This window comes from Lotus japonicus, chromosome 3, assembly GCF_012489685.1.
Source record: "Lotus japonicus ecotype B-129 chromosome 3, LjGifu_v1.2".
NCBI lineage: Eukaryota > Viridiplantae > Streptophyta > Magnoliopsida > Fabales > Fabaceae > Lotus > Lotus japonicus.
The window spans coordinates 55,976,631-55,996,240 of NC_080043.1; the positions used below are offsets into that span (position 1 = coordinate 55,976,631).

Below are 19,610 nucleotides of genomic sequence, written 5' to 3' on the forward strand. Positions count from 1 at the left end.
CGGATCTTCCCGACCCACCAGACCGGTGGGTGTGACCTTCTTAAAAACTCTCAGGGGTTCAAGGTCGACATTCGGATGGAGGTGCTTGACCTGAGCTTTACAAATTAGGAAGTCGCGGATACGTTCGTTGGCTGTCGCGAAAGCAGCTTCTCTCCTTATCTGCTCTTCCAGGGCGATGGCCTGGGCATCCTTCTCGGCCAAAAGTTTGCATTTCGATTCCAAATCTGACCAGGCCTCAGCAAGTAACTTACCTTTGGCCGCCAGCCTCTCGTGCAGATCGGCAATCTCCTTATCTTTGGCAGCAAGGCTTTCTTCCTGGGAAGCAATAACGGTCTCCTTGGCACTAAGGTCCTTGCGGAGTCCCTCGACCTGGTTCTCAAGCTGCCTCTCTTTCTCGTCCGCCGTAGCCTTTGCAATCGTTGCTTCCCCTAGTTTTTTCTGCATCTTCTTTGACCTGTCAACCTCAGTGGCTAGCTGGGCCGACGACTTGGAACATGTCTCATTGGCTTGAAGGTTGATGGAATGCAGTTTTTCCACTTCTTGGCGGAGCCCCGCAATACCAGTAAGGGGCCGAGCCGGCCAAGCCACCTGGGCGAACAGACAGTCGGCGCGAAGAAGACTTGACACAGCTTCTTGAGCAACCTCTTGCGGGTTTTGGCTGGGTTCTTCCCTCAATTTCTCGAGATAGGGATGAGAGAGTAAGAAGGAGAAAGGATCGGCGGAAGAGCTGCTAGGGGGGTCCTTTGGGTGGTCTGAGGGAAGCCTCTCTTCCTCGCCGCCAACCTTGGGAGCGTTAGGGGAAGGTGAATCGTGAGCAGTTTGGACGGGGGGAGGAGACAACGGGCGGCCAGGGGTCGGATGCTGCTGACCCGCCGTTGAGTCCAAGGGGCGGGAAGTGTTCACAGCAGGGGAAGTGTCAGCCTCACCATGATGATCGGGCACCAGGGAGTCACGTGCGCTTTCCGGAGCAGCGGGGCGGACGCGATGGATCCGTCGCCCATAGCAGTAGAAGAGCCTGTCTCGCCCAGTTTCTTTTTCTTGGGAGAGCCTTCGCTTGTCGGCGAGCTCTGTCTTTTTTCTCCAACTTGGGCTGGAGAGGGTGCCTTGACGTTCCCAGAGAGGAATGCTTCCAGCAGTTCGGAAGTAGAAAACTTCATGTTCCCTGAGAAGCAAAGGAAAAGTCATCAGAAACGAAGAAATTAAGATAAAGGTGTGAAGAAGGCGGTAAAGGGAAAACCTAATCGAGGAAACAGTTTGGATTCGGTGAAACAGCGAGTATGTCGGTGCAACTAAAAAGAGGAAGTTGAGATAAGACACGGAGGTTGACAAAATCGCGAGTCAACTCGTAGAATCGTATGATTCTACGATGTTACAAGGCCCCTACGTGTTGTATCGGTAGCAGAATCGCTATCGAGTAGAATCGGGTGGAATCGCCGTTGTTACAAGTAGAATCGTAGAATCACGAGCCGTCGCCGATTCTACTTTCTGGATTATGGAGAAAGATTTTGATGAAAACAATGAAGACTTGGATGTGGACAACTTGGATTTTGAAACTCTAAATGAAAATGAGAATGAGAGTTTGGATCTAGAGATTCTAGAGCAATAGAACCATGGTGAATGTGAAGATGAAGAAGAAAACGAAGATGAAGAAAATGAAGATGAAGTTGAATGGAATGATGATTATATGGATGTTAATTTGAATGAATTGCTTGGCCTACATTAGTGCTCTTAAAGAGATTTTTATTTTATGTTAACGTATTTTGTATGCATATATATGAATTTATAAGCATATAATATATTTATATATTTGTGGAATCGTAGCGTCCCTGCTACGTTTATACGAGTTTATGATTCTGAACCCCCTTTCTCATCCTCCGTAGAATCGCGATTCTGTCAACCTTGTAAGACACCAATGGCGAAACACTCTCTAGAAGAAGAACATGTCTCAAGAGAATTGAATATGGTTTTAGGACACTGTGTCCAGTAAAGAGGGAAAAAGGGTTTTCCCATTCTCCTGTGTAAATGATGAGGGGTAAGCAGGGTGGACGATGACCCTGAAGTACCGGCAAGCCAGGCAAGATTCAGAGCCCACTTGGTAAGGGGCAAATCGTTCGCGGCCCGGCCGGGGTACCAGGATGACCCAGCCATGGGTCTCTAGAGATTAGGGATCTGCTCTGAAGAAAAAAGAAAAGAGGGCAGGGGAAGGAACCACATCAACGCTGCAGCAGAGAATTTCGAAACACTTCAGATAAGCCCAGGAGCAAGGGTGAAGTTGACAAGGAGAAACGTTAATATCACATAGCACTTGGGTGAGAAAGAGAGAAAAGGGAAGTTTTACACCAAGATCAAGAAACAAGTATTCATATACGAAGAAGAAGTGGGAATATTTGGGGTCATTAAACATACGGTGTTGCCAGGGGCGATCATGCTTTTGGTAGCCGGTGGCACGATGGAGGCCCTCTAATAATGGAGAACTGCAAAGCCCCCAACCCTATGGGCAAGGTCCGAAAGGGATTCGCTGGTAGAGAGCTCTGATGGTTGGTCAAGAACTCCCTGATCAGGAGCCTCGGAGATGGGGGAAGGAAGAGTGGCAAACGTTGCCAAGCGATGGGCTTTGATCTCCTCTACGGAGGAAAGGGCCCCGCCGGAAGGCATCATAAAAACAAAAGGAGAAAGAGAGGATAAGAAACTAACCAGAAAAGGAGTGAGAGAGGAGGAGCAAGAGGAGTCGGAGCGTGTAAGAATTAGGAATGAATATGGGAACAGTTGATGGGAAAAGGCGAAAAATGGAAGGGGAGAGAATTTAAAGACTAGGGAGAGTAGCGGTTGGGGAATCGTGCCCTGACGTGGCAGGGTAAAATGATTACTTAAGGGAATGCGGCATGAGTTTCGGGAAAAAGAAAACAATGCATTAAACGAAGGGTTGCAACAGTTAAAGCTTATTGGTTTGAATTCAAATCGTCAGACTCTACTGTGATTCGAAGGGACGTCCCAAAGATGGTGGTTGAGATTCTTTGGATTCGCTGACTCTTGTATCACCTCAGGGCGCAACACGTGGCGCAGGCTCGGCACATGTCAAAAAATTACGATTCAAGGCACGTGCGCAACTGCGGTAAGGCGAGCAAATCCAGCCTCATCGCCGCAAGCTCGCTTGTGGACTCAAGTTGCCGGGGGAGCGTGACGAGGCGCTCAGAATTTTAAATTTTTAAAGCTTTAAAATTACCAAGCCATGTTGGCAATTGTTCTTTATTCCCGCGCCTTATGTTTGGCATTAGCTAGCTTCTTACACCCATCGCCTTATCCCTTTTGTTTAAAGACACACTTAGCTCTCATGCTTCGAGCTCGGTGTCTTGTGGACTTGTGGACTGGGCGAGACCCCCGAGTCCCTCGCCCAGGGGCGCTGGCTTAAGGCGGGAATTACATTAAGGATTTGGGCCCTTGTCCCGAAGGCCCAACTGGCCCATTAGGATGATTTAGAGGCGCTAGGCCCAACTTCCCCAACTATAAATAGGGGAGGGATACCAATTGTAAAGGACTCTTAGTTCATTTGTGCAATAACAAGCTTGAAATTCAGTTACTTTCTCTCTCTAAGCGGTTACGCTCTCACTTCTCTCTAGAAATCTCGCATCACGTTCCTTGCATCTTAGGTACTATACCTCATCTCAATGTTCATGATGGAACAGGGTTGAGGGACTTTCATTCACTTCCTTTTGGGTTGAGAGTACCGAGTGGGCATTGAACTATTTCTTTTACTTTTTAGTTGAGATATTTTTAAATTGATGTAATTTACCTTGAAGTTTCCAGATATTTATTTCCATACTCTTTCCGACGATTATTAAATTTTGAAGTTTTGCGTTATTGATTATTTCCGCGAGTTTAAAATGGTTAAGTTTCAAGATCTCGTAAAATCAGACTTTTGTCATTAATTCAAGATTAATTCATTAACCAACGAAAATTCCTTGCGAAAATTGAGACGGTTTGGTTACTGTGTGACACTCAAGAAATCGAGCGTTACAGAGATGGAGAGAGGGCGATGGTGGTGGGGAGAGGTAGAGGAAGATGGGGGACATAAAGAAATTTTTTTTTTTTTCAGATTCAAGGACTAAATTGAAGCTTTTAAAACTTTCCCACTAGTCAAATGCCACATAAGCTTCAATTTTGTGATTTTGTCAAAAAAAATTCCAAGTCACACTTCTGTTAACGGCGTTAGCTTTTTTTAACCCAGGGACTACTAATGAGGAGATTTGACACATTCAGGGACCACGGGCGTAATTTTGAAAGTTCAGGGACGAAGTTGAAGGCGGTTAACACTTTTAGAGACCAAGTTGTCTATTTACCCAAAAAAAAAAAAAAAAAAAAAAAAATAACGTGGTGGTTTCTTAGCATGGCTAAAGTACAGCTAGAAATAGAAATTTTGGACAAAGGTTCGATGTGGAAGCTCATCCATAACTAGAGGTGGAATTTTTTTTCCTGTTTTCCTTCTATCTTGTGCTCGACATAAATCCAGAACATGAACTTATGAGTGTGTTACTTTTTTCAGTTTAGATTAAATTTTGAAGTTGCAGCCTATGGACTCTGCTTCATTCCCTCATCCTTTGATTTCCCAAGTCATCACCAGCTCAAGGTACTATCTTTCTCTACATAGCAATGCACTATAGTTCTTTTCGCTGACTATTCTTTATTCACAGTTTTCATCGCTCCTACCCAAATCATCAGAGTGCAAGATTCAGCCTTTGGAATAATAGGTTGTGGAATTCAGCTCTTTGTGCTACTGGGTACTCAGCAGCTGGAATAGAAGACGTGTTCGATGATAGTAACTTGAAGAGAAATGACAATGGATCCTTCTTTGGTGCCTTAGCACCATTTGAAACGTTAAAAGCTGAAATAACGCCAGAAACAAATGACTTCTTTGTTAGTGATGCTGAAGGTGATCCAGATTGTCCCTCTGAAGGGTACTCTTCCGTTGAGCAGGCCCTTAATACACTACGCCAAGGAAAGGTTGGTTTTACAATCGGTCATAATGTGTTATAGCATGTTCCTATCAGCTTCTCTTTTCTCAAAATCAATTCTGACACAAAAGAGTTTCTTAGACATGTTTCTCCTCAGAATTGATTTTGACTTTAGAATCAATGATTTATAAACATGCATTTAGTGGTACCGTAACACACTCTTAATATATGAGTATGATAGGCAAATAACATGTTTTTATATAGCATGTTTTGTTTCACAGTTAAATCTTCTAGAATTACTTCTAGTTAGGAGCTACTAGTCTTAGCTTCAGGAAAAACATGCTTTGAATTCTGTGCAAATTGTAAAATCAAACACCTACTTAGTGCTACAAAAACACACTCTTAAATGAGTATGATATGCAAATAAACATGTTTTTGTTCACTTTTATATTCAGTAAAAGGTTAATCTAACAACTAGCGTACCTTATTTTATTTTCTAGTTTGTGATTGTGGTAGATGATGAAAATGGGGATATTCAAGGAAATCTCATAATGGCTGCATCTCTTACTAGTACCAAGGATGTGGCCTTTATGGTTAAGCATGGATCAGGTATTGTGTCCGTTGGCATGAAAGAGGAGGATCTTCAAAGACTGAACCTTCCCCTTATGTCACCAGAGACCGAAGACGAGGATTCTTCTGCCCCCACCTTCACTATCACCGTGGTGAGTACCAAATTCTTTTAGTGTATGTTTAGAAATTCTTCTAGAATTGGTTCTAAAGTCGAAATACATTGTGTGAAGAAGTTAACGTGAGTAGCTTCTAATGTCAGAATTGAACTCCGTGGAAAGAAAAATTGATTCAAATATGCTACTATTATATTTGGATTAACTTCTTTTCTTTCTCTGAGAATCGATTCTCTTGCATAGAAACTACTGATTGAAGCTTTTCTCAGAATTGATTTTGACTTAAAATGTGTTTCCACAATACGTTCAAGCTTCATATAACAAATTATCTTAGATTGATGTATGGATGTGAAGCTTACAAGGAGGCATTTGAGATTGTCAAACTCTGTCGTTGTAGGATGCAAAATATGGAACCTCCACAGGTGTATCAGCTGCAGATAGAGCAAAAACAGTTCTTGCTTTGTCATCTCCTGTGTCTACATCAGAAGACTTCATCAAGCCAGGTCATGTGTTTCCCCTCAAGTATAGAAATGGTGGGGTTCTTAGGAGGGCAGGTCATACTGAGGCTTCTGTTGATTTAGTTACTCTTGCTGGCTTGTCCCCAGTTTCTGTTCTTACGGCTCTTGTTGATGAAGATGGTGGCTCTATGGCATCTTTGCCCTATTTAAGAAAATTAGCATTCGAATACAGCATACCAATTGTTTCCATAACTGATTTGATAAGGTAAGAGTAGAGTATGTTTGGTGTGTGCAAGTGTTAGAATCGATTCTTCATTATCAAAATGAGCGTGTGTTTGAAAACTCGTTCGAAAACTTGAAGTAACCAAAATGATAGTGGACAGAAGCAAAAGCTAAGGGAAGTTGCTTCCTTTTACCGTGATTTTGGCTACATCGTCATTTTCGGAAGAGTTTCCAAAAATGCACTTGATTTTTTGGTGTTTAGTTGTTTCCTTTCACATTTAAATATTTGATTCTAGCTCCAAAATCAATTCTGGGATTAAGTTACAAATCCTAGCTTCTCGGATTGACATAATTAATTCTGAGATTTCACAATTGGACTTCACAACATTAGCCCATAAAAATCACTTTTCTTATAGATGTCACTTCACTTTCAACTCATTTTTATCACAATCAGTTCTGTCAACATCAATTCTATTCAAAATCAACTCTGACAACCCTGACCAAAACACATATTAAGTAGTTAGGCAGACATAGTTTCACCATACCTTCACTTTTGAGAAACAATAAGCAACTTCGGTTCCTTCTTCCTATGTCAGTAGTTCTGCTTACTGCATTGAACAGTTGGCTTTCTTCTGATTTATAAGCTAATCAAATTCACCTAAATGATGTGACTGTATATACTGCTAAGGTACCGGAGAAAGCGAGAAAAGTTGGTTGAAAGAACTTCTGTTTCTCGTCTGCCTACAAAGTGGGGTTTATTTCAAGCATATTGCTACCGCTCAAAGTTGGATGGAACAGAACACATAGCTATTGTGAAGGTAAGAAATATTTATTTAGAGAAGAAATTTATAAGAGAAAGAAAGAGAAGACTGTAATGTGAAATTTGAATCATAGCTTTGCTAACTGATTTCTTAAGGGTGTATATATACAAATGGTTCTAAAGTGAAAAGTCAGAATCAATTTCTGTGAAGAAGCTACAATGAGTAGCTTCTAGGTTCCAAAGTTGATTCAAAAGAGAAGTCGAATCTGTTATTAGCTACTTGTTTTATATATTCTAAGTGATCAACTTACATGCATAGGGAGACATAGGAGATGGGCAAGATGTCCTTGTGCGAGTACATTCAGAATGTTTAACAGGAGATATTTTTGGATCAGCTCGGTGTGACTGTGGCGACCAGTTAGATTTGGCAATGAGACTGATCGAAGAAGCAGGTAGAGGAGTAGTTGTCTATCTTCGAGGTCATGAGGGAAGAGGCATTGGACTTGGTCACAAACTTAAGGCCTATAATTTGCAGGATCAAGGCCATGACACAGTTCAGGCAAACATAGAATTGGGGTTAGCTGTTGATGCTCGTGAATATGGGATTGGTGCCCAGGTCAGATTTATCCATCATTGTTGCTTCTAGTGTGTGTTTTACTTTCAACGTGTTTGAGGCACACTCTAAACCACTTAGATATTGTGTTTCTTTTATAGTATATTATGTTAGTGAACCCTTCCTGTGATTGCATTTAATTTGAGGAATTTATATGGATGCTTGATGATTTATTTTAAGCATCCTTCAAGAACTGTTAAGTTTAATGTTACAAAATAAGCTGATTTTATATCCTGGTGCTGACAAATAACCATGAAGTATGCAGATTCTGGGGGATATAGGAGTTAGAACTATGAGGCTAATGACTAACAACCCAGCAAAGTTCACTGGTCTCAAAGGGTATGGTTTGGCAGTGCTAGGGAGGGTTCCTGTAATGACACCAATTACTGAGGAAAACAAGAGGTACCTGGAAACAAAAAGGACCAAAATGGGACATGTTTATGGGTCTGATATACAAGGATCGTTACCTGGATTCAACAATTCAATTGTAAATGACCAAGACTTACCAGAGAACACTTAGCGCACACATGTTTGGGGATCTTTCTATAATTTATTTTATTGGCAAACTCCATTCTGGTTAGAAGAAGCTTGTGTGAGTAGCTTCTGAGCATAATCCGAGAAGATAGAAGCTGATCATAACATATGTGTTGATAGTCTATACAAAAATACAACAGGGAAAAAAACTTTATACACTATTGAAAAAAATTAAAGGATGAAATTCATTTGTGAAGATTGTAATTAGCTCACTCTATGTAAATTTTGGTACTCATAAGCTTCAAATTACCAGATACTAGTGTTATTTACCCGCGCGTTGCACGGGGAATACATCTATTATATTTGATAGGTCAATTAATACCTTGATCATTAAAAATATAATAAACAACGGATGAAATAGAAGAGTATGAAATGATAAGCAAAGTGGACAAAAAGTCTTAAATTAAAACCCTTGTTGCATAGATTGAACTTCGTACAATTGAATAATTAATAAAAAAATTGGTTAACCAAATCTCAAATTATGCAAAACATATTAGGGGAAGTGGTTTAATGATGACTAATAAACAATAGCTGATTTAATCTACAATGAAAAAAAGAGAAAAGATTCTTTATGTACGTGATTATGCGAGTTCATTTTTTACACAATAAAATAAACTAAGTTTGACCCATATCAACATGAAGTTGTTTCACATTCTTCATGAGCCTAAAGACAATAACACAAATTATAGATATGAAGAATCACCAATAAAGCATTCAGAACACATTTTAATCTTAGAAAAAAAAGATTGTGCCGCGAAATTTGTTATTGTATTTGATACATTAATTAATACTTAATGAAGATACTTTCTTGTTAAAATATATTTCTTCCTGTAGGAGAATTTAACTCCTATAATAATTTGTACAAAAAAATTAAAGTGGACTATATTATTATGTAGTAAAAAATTAACATCAAACTATATTATATTATGTTTTTCTTGTAACAAAAAAAAATTCCGATGAAATCTTATTAACATTTATTTTTATGTAGAAGTATTTTCATGTAAAATATTCTTCCTATATATAAAAGCTTTTAGGCTCTTTCTAATACATTTAGATCCAGCTTCTCCTTACTCTCATGATGCCTGAAAGTCTTTTCTCAAGTCTATCTGGTGGGTAATATCGATGAAGATGATGACACCCACCATACCTTGCTTGCTTCAAGGTCGATCTCTTGTATCCTCCTCCTGCCGAAGACTTTAAGAGTAAACCTTGCCATTCCAACTTTCATTGATCGAGTTTCAGTGGTTTTTTTGTTGATCTAGGTGAGAAAGCTTACTAAGGCAACCTCTGCTTTTGTCTATCTCCCAATATAAGAAGCATGTTGCTTTGCTCTTATAGTAGTACTAATGGGCGTACTTTAGAACAAATTTCTAGCGAAGGTCTTGACAGTTTGGAACTGAAAGGTTTGGTTCATTAACAAATTTCTGCTTTTGAGCTTGTTGTACTTACCGGAGCATTTCTGCGATAAAAAAATTCAGAATAGTAAAGCAGTCGTAGTATGCTCCCTTTACTTGCTCTAGTGCTCAAGCGATAGCTGAGTGCATACTGTTTGCATCTGAATTATATATAAAAGACTCTTAAAAACAACTACTTAATTCTCCATTACAAAGAATATACATTACATCAGAACCTAATTATTATTTGTCAGTGACATAAGTGTCGAAAATAATAGTATTAATAATGGAAATTTCGAATGGTGTGGATAAGGATTAAAAGTCCAATCTCATAAGAAAGAAAAATCCCCATTTACATCAAAATCTCTCTCAAATTTCTCTACCTCACTATCACCGCCGCTTTTCTTAAAAATTATCCACAAACACACTCACAAGTTCCACACAGTACCTAACATCATATGCAAATTTTGTTTTCACTACAACCAGAGTCTGTTCTTTGGCATAAAAAAGCACTTCATAAAGTAAGAAGGTATCACATTTTGAATTTAAATCATTAAAATATTTATTTTTAATTAAAAAATCAAATGAAACTTGCTTCCAAATCAGCAGGAATCCTAGGTGCTATTCCTGATTGTTGTCCAACTTTAACATGAATTAATATGAACTCATGCTAATTCAAATGAAACTTGCTTCCAAATCAGTAGCTTCCAGCCGTATCTGCATTCTAAGTAACAGAAAATCAAGAACTCATGAAGTGAGATTGATAGACATGTTAGAGTAGGATAGACTAAAGACCACCAAACATAATAACAATATGTGCAACATCAATCTAGCTATGATAGTGCAAAGATAGCAATCAAATTTGCAGACAGATATGAAAGCCAAAGAATGAATTGAAGCCACTTTTTGGCTATGGCCTTCCAGTGGTTTCCATAACCAATCAGATCTATTTGTAAGGGGAAACTAATCACATGCTACTAAAGAAGATGAATGGAAGAAAACCCCTCTAGAAATTTTAGACCCATTATATTTGTTGAACGGCTAAAACAACTCTTTGCTTTATGTAGCACTGTTGTTGAAAGTACAATAACCAAATCAAAAACATATGCTGATACTAAATCGTAATGTGATAATTACACACTCATGCAAGCAAGACTTCCAATCACACTAAAGTTTGATCAATTGAACCATAGTAGAACAATGATTAATTATAAAATCTAATATTGTCTTCGAAAAGTGAATTTTAATATATGTAATGATGATAGATAGATGTAGAATTGATGAACTAAGTCAGTAAAACTATATATGCATCACAGTAGTGCAACACCAAACACACATCTCTATCTCTTATCTGATGAATATATACATATAATGGACTGAGAAAAACCTCCATGAGTACTGGTCTCACATGTTTCGTGGGAAGCCAAGGAAATCAATTTATTGTTAGAACATTGGTTTAGGCGTTTAGCATATTAGAAAGGATAGCACCAGTTTTAAAAGTCTAACCTCAATAGTATAGCTTGAGCGAACAAAGATAAGCAGTAAAATCTCATCCATGATATGTAGTTCTGTAGTTGTAACGGCAAGCACCAACAATAATAATTAATTTCCTCGGTGCAAGAAGCAGGCAAAAAGAAAAAATTACCAAATAAAAAAGTTGCAAGGAAAAAAATCTACAACTTCTCATTTCTCTCCCCTCAATTCTTTCACTCCCTCAATCCACTTCACTGACAATGATTAGGTTAATCAAAACATACACAGATCAATGTTTCACCTCCTATAACATAGGACACAAATTTTAGATGCAAAATAAGAAAAACGAATAAAATAGAATCACATACAAAGGAGAATCATAAAACATAAAAAACAAATCAAAATATTGCAAAATTCCATATAGAATATAAAATGGACTCACCATCCATGACTTCCAAAGAATCTCTTTTGGTGGAATATCTATAAAGAAAAACCTAAAGAAAAGAATTTGAAATTAGCATGGCAAGTGATGAACGAAATTGACCTTGAAGTCAAACATGAGTGAATGAAAGTTAAAGGTAAAGTAAAATAAAATTGAAAAAAACCATAACATATTATGCAAGCAAAGGAAGAAAATAATTTGAAACCTCCATCTGCAACCTTCCCAATCAGTCCAAGGCAGCAAATCGGAGGGATGCGATTGCAAGTAGATGGCAAAGTGGTTCCGTGGAGAGATGAGACGATTTTGTGGGGGTGGTTCCGTTCAGTGGAGAGATGGGATGAAAATTGCATGGAGGAGATGAATTCCATGGAGGAGATGGTGGAGGTAGGCAGGGTTTTAAGAGGGTTTTTGCTGATGGGATGTATTATTGATTTATATCACAGATTTTATATTAAGATAAAACCATGAAATAAACAACATCAATCCTAATCAAATCTAAAATTTAAAAATGTACTAAATAAATATAGATAAAAACTATCAAAATCTAGCAAATCACAATAAAAACTCATAAAATCCGGAATTAATTAAAAATCCGAAAATTCAATAAAAATTAATTAATACTCTAAAAATAAATAATAATATAAATTAAGATAAAATTCAGAAATAAACAACATAAATCCTAATCAAATCTAAAATTTAAAAATGTACTAAATAAATATAGATAAAAACTATCAAAATCTAGCAAATCACAATAAAAACTCATAAAATCCGGAATTAATTAAAAATCTGAAAATTCAATAAAAATACCATAAAAATTAATTAATACTCTAAAAATAAATCAAAAATAAATTAAGATAAAATCAAGAAATAAAAAACCTAAATCCTAATCAAATATAAAATTTAAAAATGTATTTTTTTTATTAAGGAGAAATAAGGTAAGGAAAAATCATGGCACATGTGGCAAGTGGGGTCAAGGAGAAAGAGCTTACATGTAAAATATTAGGTGAGAATTAATCTGGGAGCGACACGTCACTAACTTGGCCTGTGAGTGCGACACGTCATGCAAAAAAAACCTGAAGAAAAGAATTTGAAATTAGCATGGAAAGTGATGAACGAAATTGACCTTGAAGTCAAACATGAGTGAATGAAAGTTAAAGGTAAAGTAAAATAAAATTGAAAAAAACCATAACATATTATGCAAGCAAAGGAAGAAAATAATTTGAAACCTCCATCTGCAACCTTCCCAATCAGTCCAAGGCAGCAAATCGGAGGGATGCGATTGCAAGTAGATGGCAAAGTGGTTCCGTGGAGAGATGAGACGATTTTGTGGGGGTGGTTCCGTTCAGTGGAGAGATGGGATGAAAATTGCATGGAGGAGATGAATTCCATGGAGGAGATGGTGGAGGTAGGCAGGGTTTTAAGAGGGTTTTTGCTGATGGGATGTATTATTGATTTATATCACAGATTTTATATTAAGATAAAACCATGAAATAAACAACATCAATCCTAATCAAATCTAAAATTTAAAAATGTACTAAATAAATATAGATAAAAACTATCAAAATCTAGCAAATCACAATAAAAACTCATAAAATCCGGAATTAATTAAAAATCCGAAAATTCAATAAAAATTAATTAATACTCTAAAAATAAATAATAATATAAATTAAGATAAAATTCAGAAATAAACAACATAAATCCTAATCAAATCTAAAATTTAAAAATGTACTAAATAAATATAGATAAAAACTATCAAAATCTAGCAAATCACAATAAAAACTCATAAAATCCGGAATTAATTAAAAATCTGAAAATTCAATAAAAATACCATAAAAATTAATTAATACTCTAAAAATAAATCAAAAATAAATTAAGATAAAATCAAGAAATAAAAAACCTAAATCCTAATCAAATATAAAATTTAAAAATGTATTTTTTTTATTAAGGAGAAATAAGGTAAGGAAAAATCATGGCACATGTGGCAAGTGGGGTCAAGGAGAAAGAGCTTACATGTAAAATATTAGGTGAGAATTAATCTGGGAGCGACACGTCACTAACTTGGCCTGTGAGTGCGACACGTCATGCAAAAAAAACCTGAAGAAAAGAATTTGAAATTAGCATGGCAAGTGATGAACGAAATTGACCTTGAAGTCAAACATGAGTGAATGAAAGTTAAAGGTAAAGTAAAATAAAATTGAAAAAAACCATAACATATTATGCAAGCAAAGGAAGAAAATAATTTGAAACCTCCATCTGCAACCTTCCCAATCAGTCCAAGGCAGCAAATCGGAGGGATGCGATTGCAAGTAGATGGCAAAGTGGTTCCGTGGAGAGATGAGACGATTTTGTGGGGGTGGTTCCGTTCAGTGGAGAGATGGGATGAAAATTGCATGGAGGAGATGAATTCCATGGAGGAGATGGTGGAGGTAGGCAGGGTTTTAAGAGGGTTTTTGCTGATGGGATGTATTATTGATTTATATCACAGATTTTATATTAAGATAAAACCATGAAATAAACAACATCAATCCTAATCAAATCTAAAATTTAAAAATGTACTAAATAAATATAGATAAAAACTATCAAAATCTAGCAAATCACAATAAAAACTCATAAAATCCGGAATTAATTAAAAATCCGAAAATTCAATAAAAATTAATTAATACTCTAAAAATAAATAATAATATAAATTAAGATAAAATTCAGAAATAAACAACATAAATCCTAATCAAATCTAAAATTTAAAAATGTACTAAATAAATATAGATAAAAACTATCAAAATCTAGCAAATCACAATAAAAACTCATAAAATCCGGAATTAATTAAAAATCTGAAAATTCAATAAAAATACCATAAAAATTAATTAATACTCTAAAAATAAATCAAAAATAAATTAAGATAAAATCAAGAAATAAAAAACCTAAATCCTAATCAAATATAAAATTTAAAAATGTATTTTTTTTATTAAGGAGAAATAAGGTAAGGAAAAATCATGGCACATGTGGCAAGTGGGGTCAAGGAGAAAGAGCTTACATGTAAAATATTAGGTGAGAATTAATCTGGGAGCGACACGTCACTAACTTGGCCTGTGAGTGCGACACGTCATGCAAAAAAAACCTGAAGAAAAGAATTTGAAATTAGCATGGCAAGTGATGAACGAAATTGACCTTGAAGTCAAACATGAGTGAATGAAAGTTAAAGGTAAAGTAAAATAAAATTGAAAAAAACCATAACATATTATGCAAGCAAAGGAAGAAAATAATTTGAAACCTCCATCTACAACCTTCCCAATCAGTCCAAGGCAGCAAATCGGAGGGATGCGATTGCAAGTAGATGGCAAAGTGGTTCCGTGGAGAGATGAGACGATTTTGTGGGGGTGGTTCCGTTCAGTGGAGAGATGGGATGAAAATTGCATGGAGGAGATGAATTCCATGGAGGAGATGGTGGAGGTAGGCAGGGTTTTAAGAGGGTTTTTGCTGATGGGATGTATTATTGATTTATATCACAGATTTTATATTAAGATAAAACCATGAAATAAACAACATCAATCCTAATCAAATCTAAAATTTAAAAATGTACTAAATAAATATAGATAAAAACTATCAAAATCTAGCAAATCACAATAAAAACTCATAAAATCCGGAATTAATTAAAAATCCGAAAATTCAATAAAAATTAATTAATACTCTAAAAATAAATAATAATATAAATTAAGATAAAATTCAGAAATAAACAACATAAATCCTAATCAAATCTAAAATTTAAAAATGTACTAAATAAATATAGATAAAAACTATCAAAATCTAGCAAATCACAATAAAAACTCATAAAATCCGGAATTAATTAAAAATCTGAAAATTCAATAAAAATACCATAAAAATTAATTAATACTCTAAAAATAAATTAAAAATAAATTAAGATAAAATCAAGAAATAAAAAACCTAAATCCTAATCAAATATAAAATTTAAAAATGTATTTTTTTTATTAAGGAGAAATATGGTAAGGAAAAATCAGGGCACATGTGGCAAGTGGGGTCAAGGAGAAAGAGCTTACATGTAAAATATTAGGTGAGAATTAATCTGGGAGCGACACGTCACTAACTTGGCCTGTGAGTGCGACACGTCATGCTAGAAGTTGTTATTTTCTAATATATATTGATATTGATTTCAATGCTAGATTTATTATTTTTAACATTTCACTACTTACATTCATTCCTAATATTTTTTTCCACTTTTTTCTCCACCTTCATTTTGTTTCTACCTTTCTAATCTTTCTCAATTATATGCCTTGTCACATTCTTATATTTTCTTTCTCTTTTCTTCATATGTCTCCCCTACTTTCAACTCTATTCCAATTATATAAGGTGTTGATGAAATTTTACATTTCACTACTTAACAAATCATAAATTTCAATTCTCTGTCAATCATTGCTAAACCTACCAAATCAGAAAAAATATTCATAGATAAACCCTCCATTGGTTCAGACCAGAGGCGGATTGAGCGCCTGGCCACCTAGGGCAAATGCCCAAGCTCTAGCCAATTTTTTTTTCTTTGGACCACATCATCTTTTGGGCCCCAAAAAAAAATAAAAAGGGCAAAATTTAAAGGTTGGGGTAAAATTGAGGGACTATTTTATAACAACAAATTTCCTACTCAAATTTTGCCCAGGTTTCACAAAATTTCTGGGTCCGCCTCTGGTTCAGACACTACGACTTATATAGTCTCATCATAATTTAGATGTTCTCAATTCAAATAGTCTCCTCCCTCGTGAAATAAACTTTTTGAAATTGCTAAAAAAATTCTAGCATAGAATATCAGTAGTTAGGCAAAAGTTGTAAGAAACTCACTCATAAAAAAAAAGTATGCAAAATTTCTTTCATCCTAACGATAAACAAACTGTTTTTTTAAATATAATTTAAATACAAAATGCAAAAACCGTTTAGAATTTTACTTAACTTACTAATTAAATTATACTGTTAAATTTAACAACTAGTGATATTTTATTTTAAAACTTTTTTTAAATGATAAATTTATACTATTTTGGAAGTGAAGGTGCGTGTAAGAATGAGAGCACAAACTCGAATCCAAGAAAAATATATTTATTAGGAGGAACATGCAACTGTTTCCCGAACATGTGGTTGTGTGTCTTCCCTCAAAGGAAAAAACAATATTAGGAGTGAAGTTTCTTAAGCAAAATTTAAACTTGAGATCACTAATTTTTAAAAGAATTGGTCAATATCTTGTGCTTATGCAATAATAATAAATATTTATAAAAAATAATAAGGCTTAATTGCCCTTTTGGTCCCCCAACTTTACCCTTCATGCGAAAATTGTTCCCCAACTAAGAAATTATCAAAAATCATCCTCAATGTTTACACTCCGACCTCCGTTGCAAAACTAGTCTGCCGTTACACTTCCGTCTGAAAGCTAACATTTTCTGGGTATGATTAGCATATTCACGGTATCTTTGCAGGTGTTGAGGTCACACAGTAAATTCATAGGCATCCCTGTTGACACCAAATAAGCATTAATTTTAAAAAATCCAAGAATTAGCAGAGACAGATGCATAGAGGATAAAGCATAACCTAGAAGAATTAAGTAATTGAAATCATGAGCCACGAGAAACAACAATTTCAAACAAAACCCACATCCCCAGTTTACATGGCGCTCAACATTGCCTCAGAGCAACCCCAATTGTCAAGTATTATTACTAAGCCATAAGCATGAAAAGGGAAATGGAAATTGAAAACTAGCACTTAATAGAGCAAGATCGATCTTTCAAATCAAAACCCAGTAATTCAATTTGATTAAAAACTAGAAAAGTGATGACATGGTTATAATGTTTACTGTTGTTATACCCAAAACCCAGAAACCCCAAAGCCTGCAACCCCAAATCATCATCCTCAACATCTTCCCCGTATGATTCCTCCCTCTCTGAAAAACTCTGATTTGCCACCACCAAACCCCAACCCAGTAACCCAGAATCCACTAAAGAAGGAAGAAGATGAAAAAGACAATGACAGATCAAAACCACCAAAACCCTCACCACCGAACCTTCAACCCATAACTTTAGAGTGGAAACCCAAAAATCCATAGAAGCAACAAACCCAATCCGAACAACCCAACTCATATTTCTGCAGTTATGACCTTTGTGAAGCAATAAAGCAAACCAGATCGAAACCCCCAACACCACTAGCCACCAAATCGACCTCTGAAACGATGCTAATGGTGTGTGATCTGGAGATTCTGAAACGAAGGTGAGTGATCTGGAGGGTGGGGTGTGGGGGAGTCCATGTGTGTGGTGGTTGTGGTGTCATCGTCCCGATGGCGTCGTCAGATCTGAGGAGAGCTCAACAAATTCGAGGTTTGCTATGTGGGTGGTTTGGGAGTTTGGGATTTCTAACTCTACTATGATTCTGGTTGGAGTTTTTGTATTTTTAACTCTGTACTATGATTCTGGTTGGAGCTTGGTGGTGGTGGTTGTGTTGTGTTGTGCTTGGTTTTTTAGGACAAAAGGGGGGTAGGGAGAAGAGGCTTGGTGGCTGGTGGTGTGGTGTTGGGGAGATGAGGCGAAATTTTCTTCTGCTTTTAATTCTCAGCTTATTCTGGGTTTTTCTGATATTGATGAAGATGATAGTGAAGAATGTTTGAAGAAAGAGATGAAGATGATGAAGTTTATGTGTTTTTTATTATTTTTTACCCACAAAACGTTAGTTTTCAGACGGAAGTGTAACGACATACCAGTTTTGCAACGGAGTGTAAACGTTGAGATGGTTTTTGCTAATTTCTTAGTTGGGGGACGATTTTCGCAGGAAGGGAAAAGTTGGAGGATCAAAAGTGCAATTAAGCCAAATAATAATAAGACATATTCACCTTTTTTTTGGGACAAATCCGATAGTTTAGCTTTATTGTCAACAATGGACTGACATATAGGCTATGTTTGGCATGCCATTTCAGCTAGCTTATAGCTTATTTGACTAGCTTAAAGCTTATTTGACTAGCTTAAAAGCTCTTCAAAAGTGTTTGGTGAATGAGCTTATTTCAGTAGCTTAAAGCTTTAAGCTATAAGCTATCTCAGGTAGCTTATAGCTTAAAGCTTATAGCTTATTAAATTTATTCTCATTTTTATCCTTATTATTTTATTAAAATTCCACCATTACCCTTATATATTTATAAAAACACTAAACATATTTTCCCCTCACACTTACGTATGCAGTTCCCGCCACACCTATGCGCACCATAAGTATTAAAAATATTATATTAATAAAAATAAGTAAAAATTAATATTATATTTTTAAGATGATAAATAACTTGAGTTAATAAAAATATTTAAAATGATAATAATTTTAATATTAATATCATATAGGTATTAATGTGAAAATAAAGTAATGTTAAATATAAAAATAATTATACAAGTATGTCCTTTTATGTCATTTTACAATTTCAGCTTGTTAAACAGCTAGTTTTACCAAACACTTTTATTCCAATCACGTAGGCTATGTTTGGCATGTTTAGCTGATAAGCTAGCTGATAGCTGAAAGCTGATAAGCTAGCTGAAAGCTGAAAGCTAATAGCTGAAAGCTGAAAAGCTACGTGATTGAAACAAAAGTGTTTGGTAGAACTAGCTGTTAAACAAGCTGAAATTGTAAAATGACATAAAAGGACATACTTGTATAATTATTTTTATATTTAACATTACTTTATTTTCACATTAATACCAATATGATATTAATATTAAAATTATTAAAACTTTAAATATTTTTATTAGCTACAGTTATATATCATCTTAAAAATATAATATTTATTTATATTTATTTTTATTAATATAATATTTATAATACTTGTGGTGCGCAGCGGTGTGGCGGGAATGATGGCGGAAACTGCATACGTAAGTGTGAGGGGAAAATAAGTTTAGTGTTTTTATAAATATATAAGGGTAATGGTAGAATTTTAATAAAATAATAAGGATAAAAATGAGAATAAATTTAATAAGCTATAAGCTTTAAGCTATAAGCTACCTGAGATAGCTTATAGCTTAAAGCTTTAAACTACTAAAATAAGCTCCTTCACCAAACACTTTTGAA

The 19,610-nt window shown here is 35.7% G+C and overlaps 1 protein-coding gene across 1 annotated transcript; it reads left to right on the forward strand.

The window, feature by feature from the left end:
• The first annotated feature begins 4,406 nt into the window (after nt 1-4,406).
• LOC130743353 (monofunctional riboflavin biosynthesis protein RIBA 3, chloroplastic) lies at nt 4,407-8,521 on the forward strand. Its single transcript, XM_057595570.1, has 8 exons — nt 4,407-4,455; nt 4,541-4,624; nt 4,689-4,998; nt 5,450-5,671; nt 6,030-6,355; nt 7,001-7,130; nt 7,392-7,688; nt 7,951-8,521. The coding sequence occupies exons 2-8, from the start codon at nt 4,569-4,571 to the stop codon at nt 8,203-8,205; spliced, it is 1,596 nt and encodes a 531-aa protein (XP_057451553.1). The 5' UTR covers nt 4,407-4,455; nt 4,541-4,568; the 3' UTR covers nt 8,206-8,521.
• The last annotated feature ends 11,089 nt before the right edge of the window (nt 8,522-19,610 follow it).